The 22,264-nt window shown below is 33.6% G+C and overlaps 1 protein-coding gene across 7 annotated transcripts in view; it reads right to left on the bottom strand.

The window, feature by feature from the left end:
• The window catches only part of LOC127738703 (uncharacterized), a 157,737-nt gene that overhangs the window by 91,278 nt on the left and 44,195 nt on the right, over nucleotides 1–22,264 (bottom strand). For 3 of the 7 annotated variants that reach the window (XM_052250050.1, XM_052250048.1, XM_052250049.1), the window contains exon 7: nucleotides 20,988–21,055. The exons of 2 other annotated variants lie outside the window; for them this stretch is intronic. In XM_052250050.1, the coding sequence (XP_052106010.1) occupies nucleotides 21,022–21,055 (34 nt within the window). In that variant the 3' untranslated portion in view covers nucleotides 20,988–21,021. Of the gene's footprint in view, nucleotides 1–10,271; nucleotides 11,398–14,326; nucleotides 17,639–20,987; nucleotides 21,056–22,264 lie in introns of those variants that run through there. 2 more of the 7 variants (XR_008000140.1, XR_008000141.1) reach the window with 2 other exon arrangements.

Raw genomic sequence — 22,264 nt, 5'->3', positions numbered from 1 at the left:
TTTTTTGTTTGTTTCTGTGTATTCCTATAGTAGATTGTGTTTGCCCAAAATAAAAAAACTTACTCGTCATACAAAGAACAACAACTTTAACAAGTAGAATTAGTATTTCAGAGTTTTGTTGACCTGTGTATACGTATTGTCTTGTTGATCATATTTGCTGTTTAAAATTATCATAGTGTTTTCTATGTTTTTCGCCCGACATACAAAAAATTGGAAGTCATCCGACATTACCGGTTAATGATTAATTTCCTTCTTGTTCTTCATTGTTGCTGTGTACAGTTTACTGTGTCTGCTGTAATCTTCGTTATAAATGAAAACAATGGTTAATAATCATCATATAAAGACAACTATTTATTTGAGGAGTCGATTGACTATTTCGTCTTTGTGGAGACCTTGTATTGCCTATCAATTTTGCTGTTTACAGTTTTTATTTATTTGCTATAGTTTTGGTCAATGATGTAAATAAACTCATCAAAGACACCAGGATTGAAATTTTGTATTTGCGCCAGACGCGCGTTTCGTCTACAAAAGACTCACAAGAGACGCTCGAATGAAAAAAGTTAAAAACGCCAAATGAAGTACGAAGTTAAAGAGCTTTGAATACCAACAATTCCTAAACGTTTTGCTAAGTTAATCTATTCCTGAGACTTAGTATTTAAAAAATTCATAATTCTTCATTTTGGGCTGTTATTACTACAATGATTCGACTGACATTTTCGAACATGCTGATAAATTTGTTGATAATGTCTTCTAGTTAATTTTAGTTTATATTAATCTGATATAGGATTTAAGATAATATAAGCAATAACACAAAAATCGTACGCAAAAAATTAACAAAACAATAGGAATCATCATTTAAGGCAATAAGACCTTTAAGAATTCACTGCTATTTATTTTAAACTTAAAAGACGACAGACGTTAGACGTTATGTAATGAGAAACACTAAACTGCACTTGGATCAGATGAGTTTAAAAGGGGATAACGTGACTGACTGGTCTGAAGAGTTCATCTACGGTGATTACTAGCCTGCAAGTCTGATTTGGCGAGTTCGAACTTCGTTCATGACGAATATTTCTGGACTCTCACGTGTTTTGATAATGATACAAATTTACCAGCCGACGGTTAATTATTCTGTTTGGATACTCCTGCACCCTAGAGCAGAAAAAAAAACTGAACAGAAAAACTAGCCTGTATGATTTAGCCATGATATCACCAAGTTGGGTAAATTCCGACAATAAAAAAACACATTCGTAGAAACATTGTTTATTTATTTGCACCACATAAAATTACTCATGGTTGCAGAAAACAATGAACAGTTGTCTAAGCTTTCAGAAAATCTTTTTCGCCTTTAAAATATACAGTCAAATTACAACCGTCTTCTGATCATATTTTGATTTGGATTGAGTTTTAAGGAAAACGGACACAAATTATATTATTCAATTACCAAAAAGGATGATAAAAGAGGGACGAAAGATACCAGAGGGACAGTCAAACTCATAGATCGAAAACAAACTGACAACGCAATGGCCAAAAATAAAAAGACAAACAGACAAATAATAGTACAGATGACACAACATAGAAAACTAAAGACTAAGCAACACGAACCCCACCAAAAAATTGGGGTGATCTCAGGTGCTCCGGAAGGGTAAGCAGATCCTGCTCCACATGTGGCACCCGTTGTGTTGCTTATGTAATTACAAATCCGGTAAATAGTCTAATTCGGTAAGTCACATTCGTGAAAAGGGAAGGGTATTGTAGTTACGAAATAAAGAACATATCCGATATCATCTGTGAAACGGTTATTCCATAACGGTCAACCAACTCGTGATGGCGTCCGTAAAATTTACGAAGGGATGATTTCAACTTCACCATTTGGAACTCTTGGCTTAATAGCTTTCTTGTGAGCAGCAATCCTCTATCAAAGAAATCATGATAGGAAACACAAGCCCGGGAACATCGTATCAATTGGGAGATATAAACTCCGTATGCAGGTGCTGCTGGAATGTTGCTACATAGAAATGGAAAGTTCACAATTGGGAAGCTGAAATCATCTCTTTTGTCGTAAAGTTTTGTTTTCAACCGACCCTCATTGTCCATTTCTAGATATAAGTCAAGATATGAGGCAGACTTAACTGTATCTGTAGTATCCTTTATCTCTAGTTCGATGGGATAGATTCGTTCAACATAGTCACCAAATTTTGTATTATTTAGTGAGAGAACATCATCTATATAGCGGAACGTAGAGTTAAAGGATATTGCTAACTTCTTATCTTTCTTCCTAAGAACTTCCTGTATGAAGTCAGCCTCATAATAATAAAGAAACAAGTCGGCAAGAAGAGGGGCACAATTGGTTCCCATTGGAATTCCGACAGTCTGTTGAAAAACACGTCCTCCAAACGTAACAAATATGTTGTCAATCAAGAAATCAAGCATCTTGATAATGTCAGTTTCAGAGAATTTTTTGTTTGAATCAGAGTGATTCTTTACAAAGTAGGATTTATCCCTCCCCAAGACAAGATACTTGTATCTACGTTCGCCATTCTTTTTAATGAAACAAAGTAATACCAACTCTTTCAATTTGTCTATTAGTTTGGAATGGGGAATATTTGTGTAAAGTGTAGAAAAGTCAAATGTTTTAATACTATTGCAAGATGAGAGAGTCTTAGATTGTATGTACTCTAAAAGATCTTTGGAATTTTTTAGTATCCACATTTGATTCACGCCACCTCTTGAATAGGCAGTTTCACAATAACTTTGGAGCCCGGCTTTGATTGCTGATAAAATAGATGTTAATAATTTAGAAAGAGGTTTCGTGGAGCACTTGGAAGACCCAGCAATATACCGTTGTTTGTAAGGACACTTATGTAGTTTAGGTATCCAATACAGTGATGGAAGATCCAGTTCTTCATCTTTGGTTGAAATTCCAAAGGAACATAGAATAGACCTATGATTATCCAGAATTTCCTCTTTGGTAAGTGTCGTGAGGGTATATGTTGAGTTTCCAAGTGAATTGTCAATACCTAATTCATTTATCAAGCAGTTTATGTAATGATATTTACACACAAAAACGATGTTGTTTGGGGCTTTATCTGCGGGGACAACAACATATTTGTCATGGAGGTAGGACAAGAGTTTTAAAACATTTGGGTCTTTAAAAATTGATGTAGCGTGGGTATTGGTATGCCTATTTAGTTTCTTAATTCGGATTTGTATCAACGACCTCACAGCCTTAATCCATTCGGAAAGAGTATCTACGTCTTCTTTCTGTGACTTGCAATATCCGAAATGATAGCTGTAAGTTTGTATTGGTTTGAATGAGGGTTTGTAACAGTGGTTTCCAAACATAAATTGAACAAAGAATGAAGTTTTGAAAGGGGTAATGAATACAGTTTCGTGCGAATGTGATGAATACCTAACGGCTTTTGTATAAATAGCAGCAAGTCATTAATAGAGACATCATGCAAAGTAGGTGATGTATAATGACGATGACCATGACTGCGTCTACGTCGAGGAGTAGAGTTGAAAATATTCATCACATTCACCGAGCTACAGGAAGGACTAGATAGAATACATATACCATCAATTTTGTCATTGCAACCATATGGTGTCGCAGTTCCCAATTGTCGAATCCAGTAGTCCTCTTTTTGTCTACAGAGAGGCGTTGCAAGTTGAGGATTGTTAGTCTTGTGGTATATTTTTTCGATTATACGAACTGTCATAAAAACGATGGAATGATCAGGCTGATTAAAATGCTGATACAGAATGTCGTTTGCATTGAGGTTGATATCTGATCTATGGCCGCACATACGTTTGTTAAGCCTTCCTTTCGTTTCACCGACGTAAACCAATCCACAAAGGTTACACTCTAATCCGCAGACGACATTTATAGATTTACAATTCAGATCATCGTAACTTCTAGTAGAGTAAGACTGTTTAGTTAAATTGCTAGTGAATAGAGCGTCTGTTATTAAAATTTCACAAGTTTTGCAGCCATTAGTTCCACATTTCGAAATGAGACAGTGTTGTTCAGAGTCATCAAAATCAAAAATGTCTTTAAGGAGAACTGAACATAAAAATCGAAAAACAAAATTGCATATATGCGGTATGCTTCTTAAACGTTATACAACACTGCAACCTAAAACTCTGGCGTTATTTTTTAAGTTTTATTGTTCAAATGAAAATGATATATTGTGGTTCTAATGATTGCAAAAAAATGAAAACTCAACCATGTCAATGATCAATAAAGATATAGACCTAGTGTCGGCAGAACATACATCCACATCATCAGACAATGATAGAGATTCTTCAGAATGTTAAGACGATGGATATGAACAGCCATACACCACGCTGGTGGTTAATGATCAAGTAAAAGACAAACATGTTTATTTCACTACCAAAAAAGAGACATATTACGAAAATGCAGTTCCTTTTCAGAATGTTGCTTGTGGACATGTCTGTGAATTCTTAGAAGAAGATTCTTTATCAGATGAAACAAATGGGCATGATAACCAAGAAAATTGGAATCTAAATTATGATGTGAACGACTTTCACGAAAAAAATTAAAGTGTGCCTCAGACTTATATTTATCCGCAGATGAATAAGGCAGAATACATCAACTTCTCACTTAATCAATAACATAGATTTTTAGAAGTTATCGTTTTAATTGAACTACTAAAGGTTGCACTTTGTTAATACAACTGTTTCTCAAACCACGCCTCTTTTGGGTAGATATATATTCATATATATTTCGTTTTGTTTACATAATGGTTCCCAGATAAGATCTATATGTTTAATTTCATACAGACGTAATTTGAGAATGTTTCCAGTAGAACAAATATTGTTCCGGTGAAAATTGAATTTTGAAGTAGCACAGTGAAGGTAGAGGTAGTACAGAATTTTAGTATCAGTTTAAACTCAAACTAGTTCGAGGCATATAAATGTTGGAAATATGCCGCATCACAGCCCTATGTTTTGACCTCTGAATTAAATAGTAGCGCATATCAACTTCAATTCTAAGATATATTTTGTTACGAAACTTCATAGTAGTAGCGGGAGTTTTCGCCGCAAAGGGGGTTCCAATAGGAAATTGCATTGTCTAAATTTACAGAAATGCAACCTAAAAAAAATGATAGAATTTTGATATGAGGCCACTAAATGTATGATCCAATTGCAATTATAGTCTTAGATTTAATTTTTTCAGGTTGATTAAAGGTAGTGAAACGCCCCAAAACTGTATTAAATGCACATTAGCAAGGTTAAAAGGACACGAGATTCTAATACATTGTAATATAATATGACGACCTATGTATCGTCAACCAGTATAACAACAGTATCTAATTTTATAAAGTGTGTAAGCAAGCATTTGGGTCCTCCTAGCTAAAATATATTTTGTATTGAAACCACTGCATTGTTTATACTTATTTGTAAATATACATGTACATATTGCCGGTATTTTTAATGATCATTCTGTTAAAGAACAAATTCCTGGATATTTTGATAATACTGAACTCCCTCTTATTTGTTATGTTTACAAAAAATCTACTCGGAAATATGTGTTTAATTAGAGCCAAGTGTGTAAAGATGTAAATATCAGTGACAATACACCTACGTCATGTAATTGCAGTAATTCCGAATACATTTATGGCCCCAGTTCCCATGTTATAACAAGAGACCTTAACATCGTTCGTGACCGAGAGTTGAAATCATTCCTAAGTAAAGGACCCAAATATCGTCCTCCGTCAATTATTAATTGGAATGAGTGTCGTAATATCATCCACGACTCACTCCGTACTTACTGTTCGAAATGGATAAAACGAGAAAAAGCTGACAAGAAATCTTTGGACTCTTTTTTTAATTCAGTAATGAACATAGTTGATATACGTATACAACATTTTAAAGAACATTTTACTCTTAACAACAACCATAAAAACCCTATTTCTCGTATCAAACATAACTAAAAGAACTCGCCAAGGAATACGTTTTTTTTCCCGGCTGATAAAGCTGCTAATAATATCATTATTGTTTGAAGTAAATTTTACATTGAGGTTCTGCAAAAGGAAATCACGAATTCACCAACATTCCAACTGACTCCATTTTCGGAAAACGACATCTGTAACAAACATAAACGTTTAGCTACTTCTTTACAAGCAGAACCAAATACAATGAAAGTTCCAACTATGTACTGGCTTCCGAAGCTACACAAAACACCTTACAAATGTAGATTTATTTCGTCTTCAAGCCATTGTTCCACCACTAAATTGTCTATTCTACTCATTAGTACACTTGGTACAATCAAAAACCTAATAATAAATTTGTTCAAATAAGGCCTTTAAAAATAGTGGAATTAATTACTTTTGGAGTGTCAAAAATTCGTTGGAAGTACTTGATAAATTGCATACTTATATTGGTGATTTTGAATCTGTGCAAAGTTTTGATTTTTCCACCCTATATACCACTTTGCCACATATTCTTTTTATGAAAAAATTCACACATCTAATTAAATGGACATTTAAAAAGTCAGAATGCAAATACATATGTTCGAACTCTTTTATGTCATTTTTTAGTAGCAACAAACACAAGAACTATGTCAATTGGACATGCTTTGATACTATAACTGCCCTTGAATTTTTACTAGATAACATTTTTGTTCGCTTTGGAGATTCCGTATATCGTCAAGTTATCGGAATTCCAATGGGGACTAACTGTGCACCACTTATTGCGGACCTGTTTCTGTATTGTTATGAGTTACAATTTATGACTAAAATCAGCAAAGACCCATCGAAACAACATCTGATACAAAAATTTAACAATACTTTTAGATATTTGGATGATATATTGGCTCTCAATAATGACGACTTCAGTATGTATACTAAAGAAATTTATCCTGTTGAACTAACTTTATACAAAGCTAATACTAATAATGAACACTGCCCTTTCCTCGATCTTGATATCTATATCAATAACAGGAAACTCAATACCAAAATTTATGATAAAAGGGATGATTTTTTATTTCCTATCGTTAATTATCCATTCTTAGTTGGTGACGTTCCCTTGTCACCATCTTATGTTGTTTATATATCTCAACTTGTAAGATTCGCTCGTGTATGAAACAACGTATTAGATTTTAGCGAGAGAAATTTGTGTATTACTGAAAAATTATTACACCAGGGTTTTCGATATCACAAACTAGTCAAAACATTTACTAAATTTTATCATCGGTACAAGGATATCATTCGTAAATATAATTCAATATGCAGACAACTTATACGTTCGGGTATTTCACATCCATTTTTTTACAAAGCACAAAAATGTCGGCATTCACCTCAAAAGCTAACTGAACCTTTAAACAGACTGATTAAGAAGGGATATAGTTACGATACTGTTGTCAGGTCATTAACGATTGCATATTTTGGCTTAAATATTGATTCACTTAAAGGGTCTTTGCATCGGAAATAAACACATTTATTCTAAAACCAGTTGTTGGCATGATACGGGTTATGTTCTTCTCATATATATTATGATGGTGTTATACTAAACCCCTAACGCGAGGGATTGTACTTGATATTCATATGATGAAGACATAATCTTTCAATCAGTTTAATTGAGGTCTGGAGCTGGTATGTCAGTTAACTGCTAGTAGTCCTTTGTTAATTTATGTATCATTGTCATTTTGTTTAGTTCTTTTGTTACCTATTCTGACATCGGACTCTGACTTCTTTTGAACTGAGTTTTACTGTGCGTATTTTTGTGTGTTTGTTTTTTCTACATTGGCTAGAGGTATAGGGGGAGGGTTGAGATCTCAAAAACATGTTTAACCCCGCCGCATTTCTGCGCCTGTCCCAAGTCAGGAGCCTCTAGCCTTTGTTAGTCTTGTATGATTTTTAATTTTAGTTTCTTGTGTATATTTCGGAGTTTAGTATGACGTCCATTATCACTGAGCTAGTATACATTTTTGATTAGGGGCCAGCTGAAGGACGCCTCCGGGTGCGGGAGTTTCTCGCTGCATTGAAGACCCATTGGTGGCCTTCGGCTGTTGTTTGCTCTTTGATCGGGTTGTTGTCTCTTTGACACATTCCCCATTTCCATTCTCAATTTTATGTATACATATTTCTGTACATATTTTGCATCTTTTCTAATCTATATATCTGCAATAGTTATGAATTTTCAAAATACACATTTACAGGTAGAATATGTACAAATTCTACACAAACATGATTTTTTATGAGATAATATTACAAGTATGGTCAGCATATTCTTCCAAGCTGAAATTTTCCTTAATGTCAGTTCAAAGTCATTTTAAAAAATGCACATTCTCCATGGTGTTGTTATTGTTTCTTATAATTCCAAATGATGTTGTTGTTGTAGTTACTTACAAATCCTAATGTTGCTGTTGTTATTAAAAATTCCTAATGTTGTTGTTGTTATTAAAAATTCCTAATGTTGTTGTTGTTATTAAAATTCCAATGTTGTTGTTTTTGTTGTTGTTGTTGTTGTTGTTGATGATGATGAAACATTCAGAATAATGTCTTAATAATTTTCATTCTAATTTATACTCGGCAACATAAACCTAAAATTGATTTTGTTATTAATTTCTCCTATTCATATTTCTGAGTTAACGAAAAAGTATCACTCTTTTAAGAACCTTAAATAAGCAACTATTTGTCATATTATTTATCGGATGCTTTAAATGAGAGACATAAGAGATTAGTAATTCGTGACGCATAAGTATTTTTTTCCCGGAATATCCAGAGCAATATCACGTAAATGTCAAAGAAAAAAAGTGTGGATATATGATATATAATGAGGCGGGGAAAATGAACTGCTTTCGATAACAACGATATCAATGAAGTATGTTAATCATTTACAGAAACATTTATAAACATTATGAGGGAGTGCAGTCAAACAAAACAAGTAAACATTCCAATTTTGTATTATAAGTGCAAATGAAATATGGAACAATTGCGGAAAAGGTTGTTCAAACAAATAAGAAAAATTTACTTTACAACTTGAACCTGCTAGAATTGAGATGGGCTTACTTATACATGTTTTATTAACTGGTTTTAAAATTGTCTTAAAAAAAGGTTGAAAATCCTCCGTAGATGTAAAAAGAATGAATAACATTGCAAATACATTTTAATTGATAGAACAATAATGCTCCTAAATATTTATATAGTCTTATCACTCCTTACATTCAAGGTATTTCAGGAGAAATTAACAAAATATTAAATTCCTTTATGTAGGTTATCGCTCACATCATTATTTTATAAAAAAAACCAAAAACTTTGGAACACTCTTGCATAGTCAAATTGGAAATTTGACTAAATATCAAATTGTAACTTAGACTAATGATCAAATAATAGTTGAAAAGTGGTATGAGAAATCGGTATTCACACCTCCATCATTTGTATGGCCTTAGACAATTGAATGTTGTATTAACTAATTAAAAAGGTAGTTTTTCTCCGTCTTTCACTTATTCAACACTTATAATTTGTCTGATTCAATATGTCGAGGTGGCCGGATGTTTATGATTTGTCATTTATTATTTTACTATACCTTTTTTTTATTGGCCTCAAACCACAATTGTTCTTCCCATTATTTACAATCCTTTTTTTTTGTAAAAGTCGAATTCAGAATTGGTCAATATGCTAAAGGTACAGACATAAAAAGCATAACTGTGGGTAAATTTGGTGACTACGTTGAACGCATCTATCCAATCGAACTAGAGATAAATGATACAACAGATACAGTTAAATCTGCCTCATATCTTGACTTACATCTAGAAACTGACAATGAAGGTCGGTGGAATACAAAACTTTACGACAAAAGAGTTGATTTCAGCTTCCCAATTTTGAACTTTCCATTTCTATGTAGCAACATTCCAGCAGCGCCTACATACGAAGTATATATCTCCCAATTGATTAAATATTCCTGGCCTTGTATTTCCTATCATGATTTCCTTGATAGAGGATTGATGCTCACAAGGAAGCTATTAAACCAAAAGTACTAAATGGTGAGGTTGAAATCCTTTCTTCGTAAATTTTACGGACGCCATAACGAGTTGGTTGACCGTTATGGAATATCCGTTTCACAGATGATATCGAAAATGTTCCTTATTTCGTAACTACAATCCCGTTCCTTTTTAACGAATGTGACCTACCGAATTAGACTATTTACCGGATTTGTAATAACATGAGCAACACAGTCGGTGTCACATGTGGAGCAGGATCTGCTTACCCTTTTGGAGCACCTAAGATAACCCCCAGTGTTTGGTGGGGTTCGTGATGCTTAGTCTTAAGTTTTCTATGTTGCGTCTTGTGTACTATTATTTGTCTGTTTGTCTTTTTCTTTTTTAGTCATGGCGTTGTCAGTTTATTTTCGACCTATGAGTTTTGATTTCCCTCTGGTTTCAATTGCCCCTCTTTTTTAACACTCAAAAGTTGATATATTTTCATCTTTCTAATCCCCCTTTTGTTTTTTTTTTACTTCTAAACAACTAGAAGTAATTTAGACTTGACATTTCTTAAATTTTTAAGATATTTTGCTCTTCATATTTTAAAATGTGTTTGTATGCCATGTTATCATCTTATTTTTGTAAAAAACTTATTGATATTGCACTTATAACGTACCCTCATTGATTCAATGAAGTAATGTGGTGCATTCTTACAATTGTTTTATATTAATTTTTATTCGAAATCATGTAAGCTGTAAAAAAAAAAGCCAATCCTGCCTCATATGCCCAAATATGGTCAACATGTCTTATTGTGATAAAGTTTTAGTAATTTCTTTTTTTTCTGGAAAAATAATCTGACAAAGATCATTTTGTACCTGTAAGACCTTTTATTGACAAAAAATGCGTGTTGTCATTCTTCTAATATTCAGTTTCTGAGATAGACAATTTTTCTTATATTAGCTAGTGGTATGTTTTGTTCTCGTAGGCTTCGGGCTACAAGTTCAGTTTCGGCAAAATGCTGCTTAACTAAAATGAAAACATTTAACCAATACAATAGAAATGTGATGATGAAGATTTATGTGTAAGCCACGAGGACATTTGTAGACAACATAGACAATGAAAAATCTTTTGAAGCTAAAATATATCCACACCTCGTTATCCCTGATGATTGTCTCAAAAGAGTATTTTGGAGTTTAATGATGATGATGGTAATAGTGATGGTGCCATTGATGGTGCGAGTGATGGTGGTGGTGGTGGTGGTGATGGTGGTGGTGGTGATGGTGGTGCTGGTGCTGGTAGTTGTGATGGTCAGAATGTAGTTGTTTGTGATGATTGTGGTGGTGGTGGTGATGATGAATTAAAAATCTGTCAGTATATATTTGACTAGAATTTAACTTTTGTACTGCACAGTTCTACTTCACCTTCATCTTATTGGCAAGAATAATCTCCTTTAATATAAACAAAACAAATTAATACATTATTGTTTGCTTGATATTCTTAAAACATACATAATGTTACAGTGAATTTGTATAATCAGAGATTATGTAGAATCTATGATTTTTCAGGAAAATTATTAGTGATTATATATCATCTTTGTTTTACATAATCACAGACAATTTTAAAAAATATTTTACACATTCCCTTAAAAAGAGGAGCCGAGATACCAAAGGACCATTCAAATTCATAAGTCGAAAATAAACTGACTACGCCATTATTTCAGGGAATATCAATAACAAATAGGGTCTTAGTTTGATAAAAATAAATCAAATATAGACAAATAAATCATATTTATTACTCATTTGTGGTTTTAGTGGACAGCTTTCATTCCATGTCCATTGATCAAATCTTATTAAAGTGCACAGTTTTGCAGGTGATATTCTATTTAACTGTGCTGGGCCACATTAACTCATAAACAAAACATATCTTCAATTAAAATTAATGATACAATCATAACTGCACGGATCATAAAAGTTGCTGTAAAACAAAGTGGATAAACGTTATTAAACATCTGTTCTATGTTGTCTTTGTAACAAAGAACAAGGAATTCACACTAAGCAAGGAAACGTAACTTAACGAAAAGAAACACAAAAAGAATTCAGGCTTGATAGATTGAACACAATTTTGGAGACCGTTATTGGATGCAATGTTACGATGTAAAATAGACAACAAAAACAATGGCAGAGCAAAAAAACACGTTATAAATTTCATGCTTCCGAATCGCGTTTTTTGTATTCACCTTCACCAGGAACGCCCAAAGCCGAATATGTGAGGGAGTTGAAACTATAGTTTCTTTAAAATTTCAAAATTTGTAGATGGACAAATCTAGAAAGGTTTGTTATAAACATATCAGTTCAGAAGTACTGACTATTGAGCGGATGATACCCTCGTAGACTGACAGTCCACCACGAGAGGTATCAACCCAGTGCTGCAAAACAAAAACAATAAATCAAAGAGAATAGATAATTATGTGTAAAATGAATAAAGAAAAGAGAAATATGATCTAAAAATTTAAAGAATAAAGGAATAAAAGACGTCTACCCTGACCCTCATAGTTGATGTCATCGAAGTTTTAAAAGTAGTTTATGAAAATAAATAATTTGTTTTTATAATATTGTACTTAATATTTCGATATTTATGTTTCTAACGATGTTTAAATATGATTTTTATAGAATGAATTATTTAACTTTTTTCATAGTCTCTTCATTTTCGTTATCATGTGTAATACCAACCATTGTGTCTAGTGAAAATGCATAATTCCTGAAAATGTCACGATATATATACATATCCTCGAGGTTTTCGCGAAAATTGAAGAAAACCTTGTAGGTATCAGTCTAAACAATCTTCCAAAATATCAAAACGATGCAAACAAGTAAGACTGCGAGCTATTGCTCAATGATGATACCCCCGCCAAAATATTTCGGTTAACAGGAAGTTGTTGAGTGATGAATCTGAAAACGCATTACACTGTAAACATGTAAAGCTGACCTTATATAAACACTGAAACCAAATTTCTGAAATCCTTGTATTGTAGTTCCTGAGAAAAATATGACGAAATTTTCAACTTGACGGACGGATGGACTTACGGATGGACTGACGGATGGATGGACAGACAGAGGTAAAAAAGTATACCCCCACTTTTTTTAAAGCGGGGGTATAAAAACAATTCAACGAACAGGTCAATAAAGGAGCCACTTGGGAATATATCATTTGAGGGATTATCTGTACGTCAACATACATTAGATCGTATTTCACGGCAAACACCCCATAAGAAGTAATCTGCTAATTTAAGTGCAAACAAACAGTATTAGATCTTAACATTCTGAGCATATTGTCTACATAATATAGTTTTCAACAGGGATAATTAATGCTTTTAAACCTTACGTTGCTTTTGTAGCCCTAGTGATCATAGTTCTTGACGGACAAGAATAAAAACACACACTTTATACTAGATTATCGAAGGATCATTCGGCATCAGTTTGGTTGAAACTGGCCATGTTGTTTTAAAGAAGAAAATGACGACGAACGCCATGTGAATGCAATAGCTCATATGATCTTAAAAGCCCATGTGAGCTAAAAAGAGATACTTTGCCATTAATGCAATAATTCTCCAAATTCGACTTATTACGGGATTTTTTTGCATCCATAATTTCTAATCCCTTTTTACAACTATGTATGCAAGATTCATTTTCTTTTTTAATGCATACTGTACATTTAGTTTGATAATTATTTGAATGTGTATGTGAAACTAATATATTTTATGCATGATAATTGTAATACAGTTTAAATAATTTTCTATTTGCTGAACGTCCTGTAAGAAATATTTCATGGATGTTCAGGTAGAGAACAAATTAAACTATAAATCACACAATAATGTGATGCATGTAGGTCGTTCAGGATTGATGATAGGATAGTTGAACTGGCACAGCTAAGATATTTATAGCGAGAGAGGTTTATTTGCAACAAGGCACCAGTAGCATCTCTCAAAAAGTATTTGCAAGAGGAATTGTGTCATTCTCTCTCTATGGGGTCAATTTCACGTCTTCCTTTCCTCAATACAAATGTTTTTTTCTTTGAAATTAGACTCCAGGAATATTTGAATTCGTACCAATGCAGGTCTTTTTAATGAAAATTGAAAATAGGTTTGTGGTTATTATTAAGTTTACTACCTTAGAACTTATTAAAGCCGTCTGAAGGAGTGACATGTCTAAACAGTTTTTATATAAATTGAAAAATATTATCCTTCAAAATATACAGTATGCATTGAAATATAAAACACAAAACTTCCGTTTATAGCTGTTATAAATCGTTAGGAAATAAACAAGGCAATCAAACAACTAGCTAATATAGTATGTAGTTATATTGATTCAAAAGAGTTCATAAGTAGATATATGTTTTATTCATCAACTAATATCAAAGCTATCATCTATGAGTCAGGAGTCTACATAAAAGGGAAAAGGAAATGTTATAATGTCTATTAATAATGACTAACTACCACAAAACCTAATTAACATTATATATAACATTCATCCCCACTTAAAGTCAACTAATAGTTCAATACAAATGTTCAGATAATCGTCAAATCTATATCTTCATGGTTTCTTAATCTAACGTGTAGATCGTCTACCACCTTGAGACGTTTCAACACAGTTGTCCATGTTGCTGGTATTTTCTCGTGTTGCAGTTTCAAAACCGAAATACACGCATTAATCGATGTCTGTTGTTATATCGTTAATACTGAATGATCAAGATTGGCATTGTTTATTTGTTGTCATGTTAGCACTAATAGCACGGATAGAAACAGTTGTTTCGCGTCTATCACACAATCTAATAGGAGGATAAGATGGATCTTTCCAAAAATCTACTTCCTCGACGAGAGGATCATACTTAGTCGCACGCATACATGTATGTTATTTTTCCCATTAAAACCGGTCCAGGCTGGGTAGCCAAGACGGAAAGGGTTGGCCAGAAAACAATATTCTTGTAAAAATGAAAAACCTTGTGAGTACAGTTTAATGAAGTACATAACAAAACAGAGTGCAGTTCATCTGGCAATACAATCTCCCACTGAATCTCTTTAAGCTCCAAAGATTCTAATGCTTGAGTAACAGCTTTCAAGATAAAACCATCATAGTGTACTCATTGACCATTACTATGTAGTCTTTGGGCATTGTCCTGCTAGTATATCTTTTCCATGTGATTGTAGAACAAGTTTTGAGTGCATTGCGCTCATGAAATATCAACCACAGTCGGAGTGAATATAAGCAAGCATACAATAAAAAACAAACCCTGTCATTAACACTGAATAACAGTTGCGCTTGTCATATTGGAACTAGAAAAGGCAATTGTGAATCTTAGGTACACGTCAACAACGCTAAGAATATACTTCTTCGTACTAACAGACGACAATGACCCTTAAGTCAATGCGTAAGCGTTCAAATGATGTGTAGTTTTCCAAACATGTAATGCATTCGGTGAAGCATACTGAGATTCACTTTTGCACAAATCTGACACTGTTAAATTGTTTTCTTGACGTCATCAAGCAACGTTCATTGTCAAGACATCGATTGATGCCCGGATAACAAAACGCACTGCACAATTCAGAAAGGGATCTGAGCTGACTGAGGAGCAGTAGACTCATAAGAAGCATTTGCCTACGCATTGTCTCGTCCAGGACGATATTTTACATTCTAGCTGTCGCAGCTCAATTCAGTTCTCCATCGAATTCATTTGTCATTTTTCAGTTTACGTGCTTCTTCTATGTATCAAACATATAAGGAACTGCTTTCTGATCAGTGACAAGAGTGAAGTGTTTGCCATTAAATAGTGACAATAGTGAAGTGTTTCCCAATAAGTAAATTTCTTCACTTGCGATTAGCTTCTACTGTTGCACATGTTCCCCCTTTTTACAGGTGAATTCATGAGCATTGAAAGTTATCGAAAAAAAAGCAACAGGCCTTCCGCCCTGATTGAGATTTCTGGCTACTGCAGAATGCTTGTCATCGGTTTTTACGACAAAAAAGAATAGCTTTTTTAATTGCACTCATACTTGCGTTTCCAAGATCGGATTTCAGATCATCGAATGCTTTCACTCCAATATAGTATCACGGAAAAAAGTACCATTAACTAAAGGTTTAATTTTGTCCGAGAATCTTGAAATCCATTGACAATAATAAGAAAACATTCCTAAGGCTCTTTTTATCGATTTAGTACTTTGGGGAACAGGGAGTTCTCCTAGTGGCTTCATTAGATCAGAGTCAGGTCGTACAACACAATGCCTGATGGTATATCCAAGTAGACTGACTAGACCGAATTCAAACATTTATTCTTATTAAATGACAACTCATGTTAGTCTGCAACATCAAGAAATCTACGAAAGTTTTCATCTTTTTCGTTTTGTCCATTTCTCCTATTGTGATATCATCGATATACACTAATACTGCTTCTAATTTGTATTCAGTAACTAGACAATGACTCTTTGAAAACAAGCAACTCCATTCGCAACGCCAATGCAAATATGACTCTTCGAAATTGGTACAAACGGTACTTTGCTATCGACTGCACTGAACTTCCATGATTTTGTAGCAATATGTCGAAATTCACATATCAAGTTTGCAAATAATTCAGGGGGATCAAAAGTTTGAGCAGCTAGACTACAAATGTATTTAGATAATTATTTTCGACGGCTGGTCTGCTACCACCGAAACTTATTTTGATACTATGGTGTCTTTTCATGAAGTCATGTCCTAAGATAATGTCACAACCGGTTTTTGTTTAAGTGAGACAACTGCATATTTGGATAGAAATTTCGATCAATGTGCAAGTTTACATTGCAAATTCCTACTTAGAGCATTGAATGTCAGTGATACACTACCAGTAGCGTCATTTATAGTTATTGCTGATATCAATTAAGCTAATTGTCTATCTCTAAACATGCGGCGATGCATTACTCACAATTGCTTATATAGAACAAGAGGCAAATGTTCCAGACTTTGTTGTGTTAGATTTACAGACTTTCGAAAATGTCATTTTTACCACAAATACGAGAAGTGGCATCCTTTTGCGGGACACACACATCTTGCATGAGCATTATTCCCAAAAAAGAAGCACTTTTGTTTCAACCTTAGCGTCTGTCACAGAATATGGTTGAACATACACTTCATTACTGCGTTGAGCTAAATCTAATGTCCGTGTCTGATCAAACATTGTTTCAAGGTCAAGAGTTTATTTTCTAACAAACACTGTCGAAATATTTGTTAGTATAATCCATTTATAAAGGCGTCCCTTATGTATCATTTCTTGTAATTATCGGCCGTTACTAGTGAAAACTACAGTCCTTTGACAAGATGTGTAGCTCTTGTAGAAACTAGTAGGGTGTCATACATGACTGGTGTCTGTATGATATCAAGAAGTGCCTAGCCACTACTTTGGTTTTCGGTCGAACAAACACAGCTTTGAACAATGTTATAGCCATATCGTAAGTTTCACATTCACCGATATATTGATGTCCTCGCGGAAAAACAAAATTGCTCAAACAAAACGAGTTTTTCTGGTGTGTCTTCTCCGGCAGGGGTTGACAAATTAAAGTTCGTTTACAGTGAAAACATTCTTTTGCTGCTGAAGGTGAATCAGGATTAGCATACAATCATTCAGGTCGGATGTATTTATGCAGAATTATCTTAGTTGATGAAACTGTAATGTAGTTTAATTGATTTAAAAGAGTTCAAAACATGTTTTTAATTTCTGTGTCATTTTGGTCTCTTGTGGAGAGTTGTTTGATTGGCAATCATACCACATCTTCTTTTTTTATATTTTGTTCATCAACTAAAATGAAAGCTATCACTTATGATACTGAATTCTACAAAGAAGAGGGAAGGAAACCGTTATAATGTCTATCACAAATGACTAACTACCACAAAACCAAATTAAACATACCGCACAGCTCATTGTTGAAGACCGTACAATGGCCTATTATTTTAGCTTATATCTACGTCATTTGGTCTGTATAGTGGATAGTTGTCTCATTTGCAATCATACGACACTTTCTTATTTTTATTTCACACACAAGTAATTCTTAACGTAACAGGACATCGTACGCGAATAGAAAAGTAATGGTGTAATGTTTACCAAATTCAAGATCAACAATGGACAAAAGCAACGACTTGATAGCAATCTTATTTTGGTGTTTTGTTCTACTTAGATAACAATCATCGGAATTTCAAGCAGGATATTTTAGGTTAGATCAAAATGTTATAATGTTTGAAAAGAATTCTAAGATGAAAAGAAAAATATAAAAGAACATGCATTCTACAATAATGGTATGGACCTTGCATCATATAAGCCGACGAGGAATCGGATAAATTATCATTCGTCTTAAGTCTACGAAGACACTTCAAGAATTCAAAGATAAAATAATATACTCTAGTGAAATATTCTACTTATTTCTAAAAACTTATGTTTATCATTTTATATTGTCATTCAATAAAATATTATTTAATGTTCAGAGCACAATGATGACACTATTATACCACATATGCCTCACCTACCAACGTGAATATGCATGTTGAAGCCCTCGCTCTTGAACGATTTTTTTTCGTCCGTTACATGAATTTCAACATTATTTGATTTGTGTCATGTAACTTCTAAATGTGTAAATGCAATTTCTTAATTTGTTACAGACGTATGTTCTTCGTTTGTTACCTGCAATTATACATGTCTTTAAAATTTGTGAAATGATATTTCTTTACTTGTTCAATTAAACATCTTCATTCTAAATCGTTACTATGAAATTATAGATTTCTCAATTTGTAATTTGAAATATATCTAGGTTTGTACAGGACGCATATTTTTATTGCAATCGAAACATTAAAACCCTCTGTATGTAAACTGTATTGGTTTGAGTCACGTTTTTGGAAAATGTTTCAATGTGACTGTAACCGCTGACAGCCAGTGAGAAGTTTTGTTTCCTAAGAAAAACTACAAGTTACAAATTAAGAACTAAAACATCAAGTATGAAATAGTTCCACAATATTTCGCACCAGGTCGCTGTTATATGTGTCTAAAGGGCCTGTGTCGCTCACCTTTGTATATTTGCATATCAAACAAAGGACACTCTCCAACATTGTAGTTGAGAATAGACTTCGTGAAATTAATCTTTATTTTGTTGATCTTGTATTACTGATCTTTTAGTCTGTTAAGGTACTCTCTCTATCTTCTTTAGTTTTTTTACAAAACACACAAAAGAGGGTAAAATAAATCCTCATTTAAGGACAATTACACCTATAAAGAGTGATAGTCTACTAACTATATCGGAAAATTTTTACTTTTTAATAGATCTTGCCTTGCTAATAATTTTTGTGATTAGTGTTTATATATCTATTATACTTTAAATCATATAAGGCATAACGGAGTAAAAATGTTTCTCTCCAAATATCACAGTTTTTATGATGATATGCAAAAATGATAAATAAAAATGGTACATTTGTCATTTAGGGCCAATAACTCCTATAAGATTTCCCTAAACAGTTTTGACGTATATGGACAATTGGTAGAGCTCATTTTTCTGAACATTTTTGCTCCTTTCCGATTTTTCTTTATTTATAACGGTTCAAAAAATAATAAGCAAGACTTACATTTTATGGGTGGATTTTACATAGATATATAAAATCGTATAATATAAGCAAAATGAGGATGTTAAATTTGATGTATCCCTTGTTGTGCTTCTTTGTTACATTTGTTTGTTTTTATAGTGATTAAGATGATAACACAATGTTGACTGCTGTACCACTATTTTTGTTATTTTTACCTATTGTGTCTGTTTGTTTTGTTCACGCATCGTTGTCAATTTAATGGAATTTGATGCGACTGTCATACAAGTGAGAGGTTTAGCTAGCTATAAAACCAGGTTCATTCCACCATTTTCTACATGATTCTGCCACTTAGGTTGAAGGAAAGACAAAAACTGAAAAAATGGGTTTACAAGTAACCATAGTCAAAATAGACCAATCTTGAGTTGTTTTTTATGAATGAGTTACACCAGATGACCTGAGGACTGAGGTCAATTCGTGTTAAGGTTCATAATAAACTTTCATCACATATGGCTGTATGCCTGTACCAAGTCAGGAATATGACAGTTGTTATCCATTCGTTTGATGTGTTTGAACTTTTGATTTTGCCATTTGATTGGGGACTTTCCTTTTTGAATTTTCCTCGGAGTTCAGTATTTTTGTGATTTTACTTTCCCTGTGTTCTATTTTAGCCATGCCGGCCATGTTGTTTGGTAGGCGGGTCACAGGACACATTTTTAAAACCACATACTCTAAAGCTGATTGTGGCCAAGTTGGGTTTATTTCGACCCCCACCCCCCACCCCCCACCCCCGCGCCCCTTATATTTGACCCACTCTTTAAGTGATTACCCTTTTTGGAAAAGTAAACGGACGACGACACACGACAACTACGGATGACGACGGACGACGACGGATGTCAAGTGATAAGAAAAGCTCACTTAGCAATGATACGTACAGTACGTGATTATAAGAGATAATTGTATTCTCTTATATGGAATTGAAATTGTAGTGCAATAAAAGAAAGTTTGGGGTTTGTTCTTTAAGACTTGTACACGCAGCTTGTCAAATATAAGTTGTACCACGTTAAACAAGTCGTAGCTTGTAGGGTACTTAATAGTACCATTATATGACCATTATATGACACTGTTGTAGCTTTTAATGTACGACATTGTACCATTCAGACAAGTCGTAGCTTGTAGGGTACCAAATTGTACCACCATGACATGTTTAGAGTGTCCAACATGTTTGTCTTTATCATCTCAAGACAGAATAAATGATTGTATACCAAGCTCTGAATATTCGGACCAAAATATGGCGTTTACTAAAGCATGAAATGGAGATTAGTTTTATAAATCTTGAATTTGTGCTTCTAGACACTTTCAAAATTGAATGTCTCCCGTTAACTAGAAAAGGTAAAATATAAAAAAATGTATTATATGTATATGTAAAATATATCAGACTTAAATACACTCACTGTAAACTGAAAGTTATGTCGGCTTCCTAGACTTCTACGGCAGGTTTTGTGGGTGCATAGGTATTGTACTAGTTAAAAAAATTTAAAAAAATGTGTAATACACTTATCATTTTTAACAAAAAATGATGAGCAGGACTTTGCAGTTTATACACGTACCCTAGAGCAACGCGTATCCCTTATTTTACGTAGCCTAGAGTAACACGTTATAGATGCTTCGGGTTACTCTTGTAACATGTTGCAGCTATTGTACGTTTGAAGTTGTTCAAAGTATAAACTATATGCTTTACATTTGTAATGAAATTGTTCTGTTATACGAATTCAAAAATATGTTCTTACCTTAAACATTTGCCCTTTTAATGTAAAATTTCAAACAGACACAAACACATGGCAATTTTCCAACAATATCAAACGAAAATATAGTTACTAGTATATGATATATTGTACTGCGTAGTCTCTGCTAAAAGCATCCAATTAAGGCTGGGTACGGTTGATGGTGTAGATAATTCTGTTAGTTCTAGGTGGATACCCAGTTGACATTAAAACAGAAATGGAACTCTTGTTAGAGAAGGTAAAAAGCCAAATTGGTATATTTAAATTGTTAACATATGTTTCCATGGGCTTTAAAATTTTAATGCAGGAGCATTATTTAGGATTTTATGCATCTTATATAAAATTGAGAATGGAAATGGGGAACGTGTCAAAGAGACAACAACCCAATCAAAGAGCAGACAACAACCGAAAGGCCACCAATGGGTATTCAATTCAGCGAGAAATTCCCACACTAGGAGGCGTGCTTCAGCTGGCCCCGAAACAAAAATGTATACTAGTCCAGTGATAATGGACGTCATACTAAACTCCGAAATATATAAAAGAAACTAAAATTAAAAATAATGCAAGACTAACAAAGTTCAGAGGCTCCTGACTTGGGACAGGCGCAAAAATGCGGCGAGGTAAAACATGATTTTTGAGATCTCAACACTCCCCCAATACCTTTAGCCAATGTAGAAAAAACAAACACACAAAAATGCGCACAGTAAAACTCAGTTCAAAAGAAGTCCGAGTCCGAATTTAGAATAGGTAACAAAAGAAACTAAACAAAATAACAATAATAAATAAATTCACAAAGGACTACTAGCACAGTTACTGAAATTATATACATGTTTTCACTTAAGTTATTGTATGGAGCTTCGAGATATTTGTTTTAAAATATAGACATATTTTCATAAAACGGTCCATTGTCGTAGATGCAAACACAAGTGGATATTTTTTGTGCATGA

This window comes from Mytilus californianus, unplaced genomic scaffold (assembly GCF_021869535.1).
Source record: "Mytilus californianus isolate M0D057914Y unplaced genomic scaffold, xbMytCali1.0.p SCAF_4, whole genome shotgun sequence".
Lineage (NCBI taxonomy): Eukaryota > Metazoa > Mollusca > Bivalvia > Mytilida > Mytilidae > Mytilus > Mytilus californianus.
Note: the sequence above shows the minus strand (reverse complement) of the source record. Positions and strands in the feature narration are given on the sequence as shown.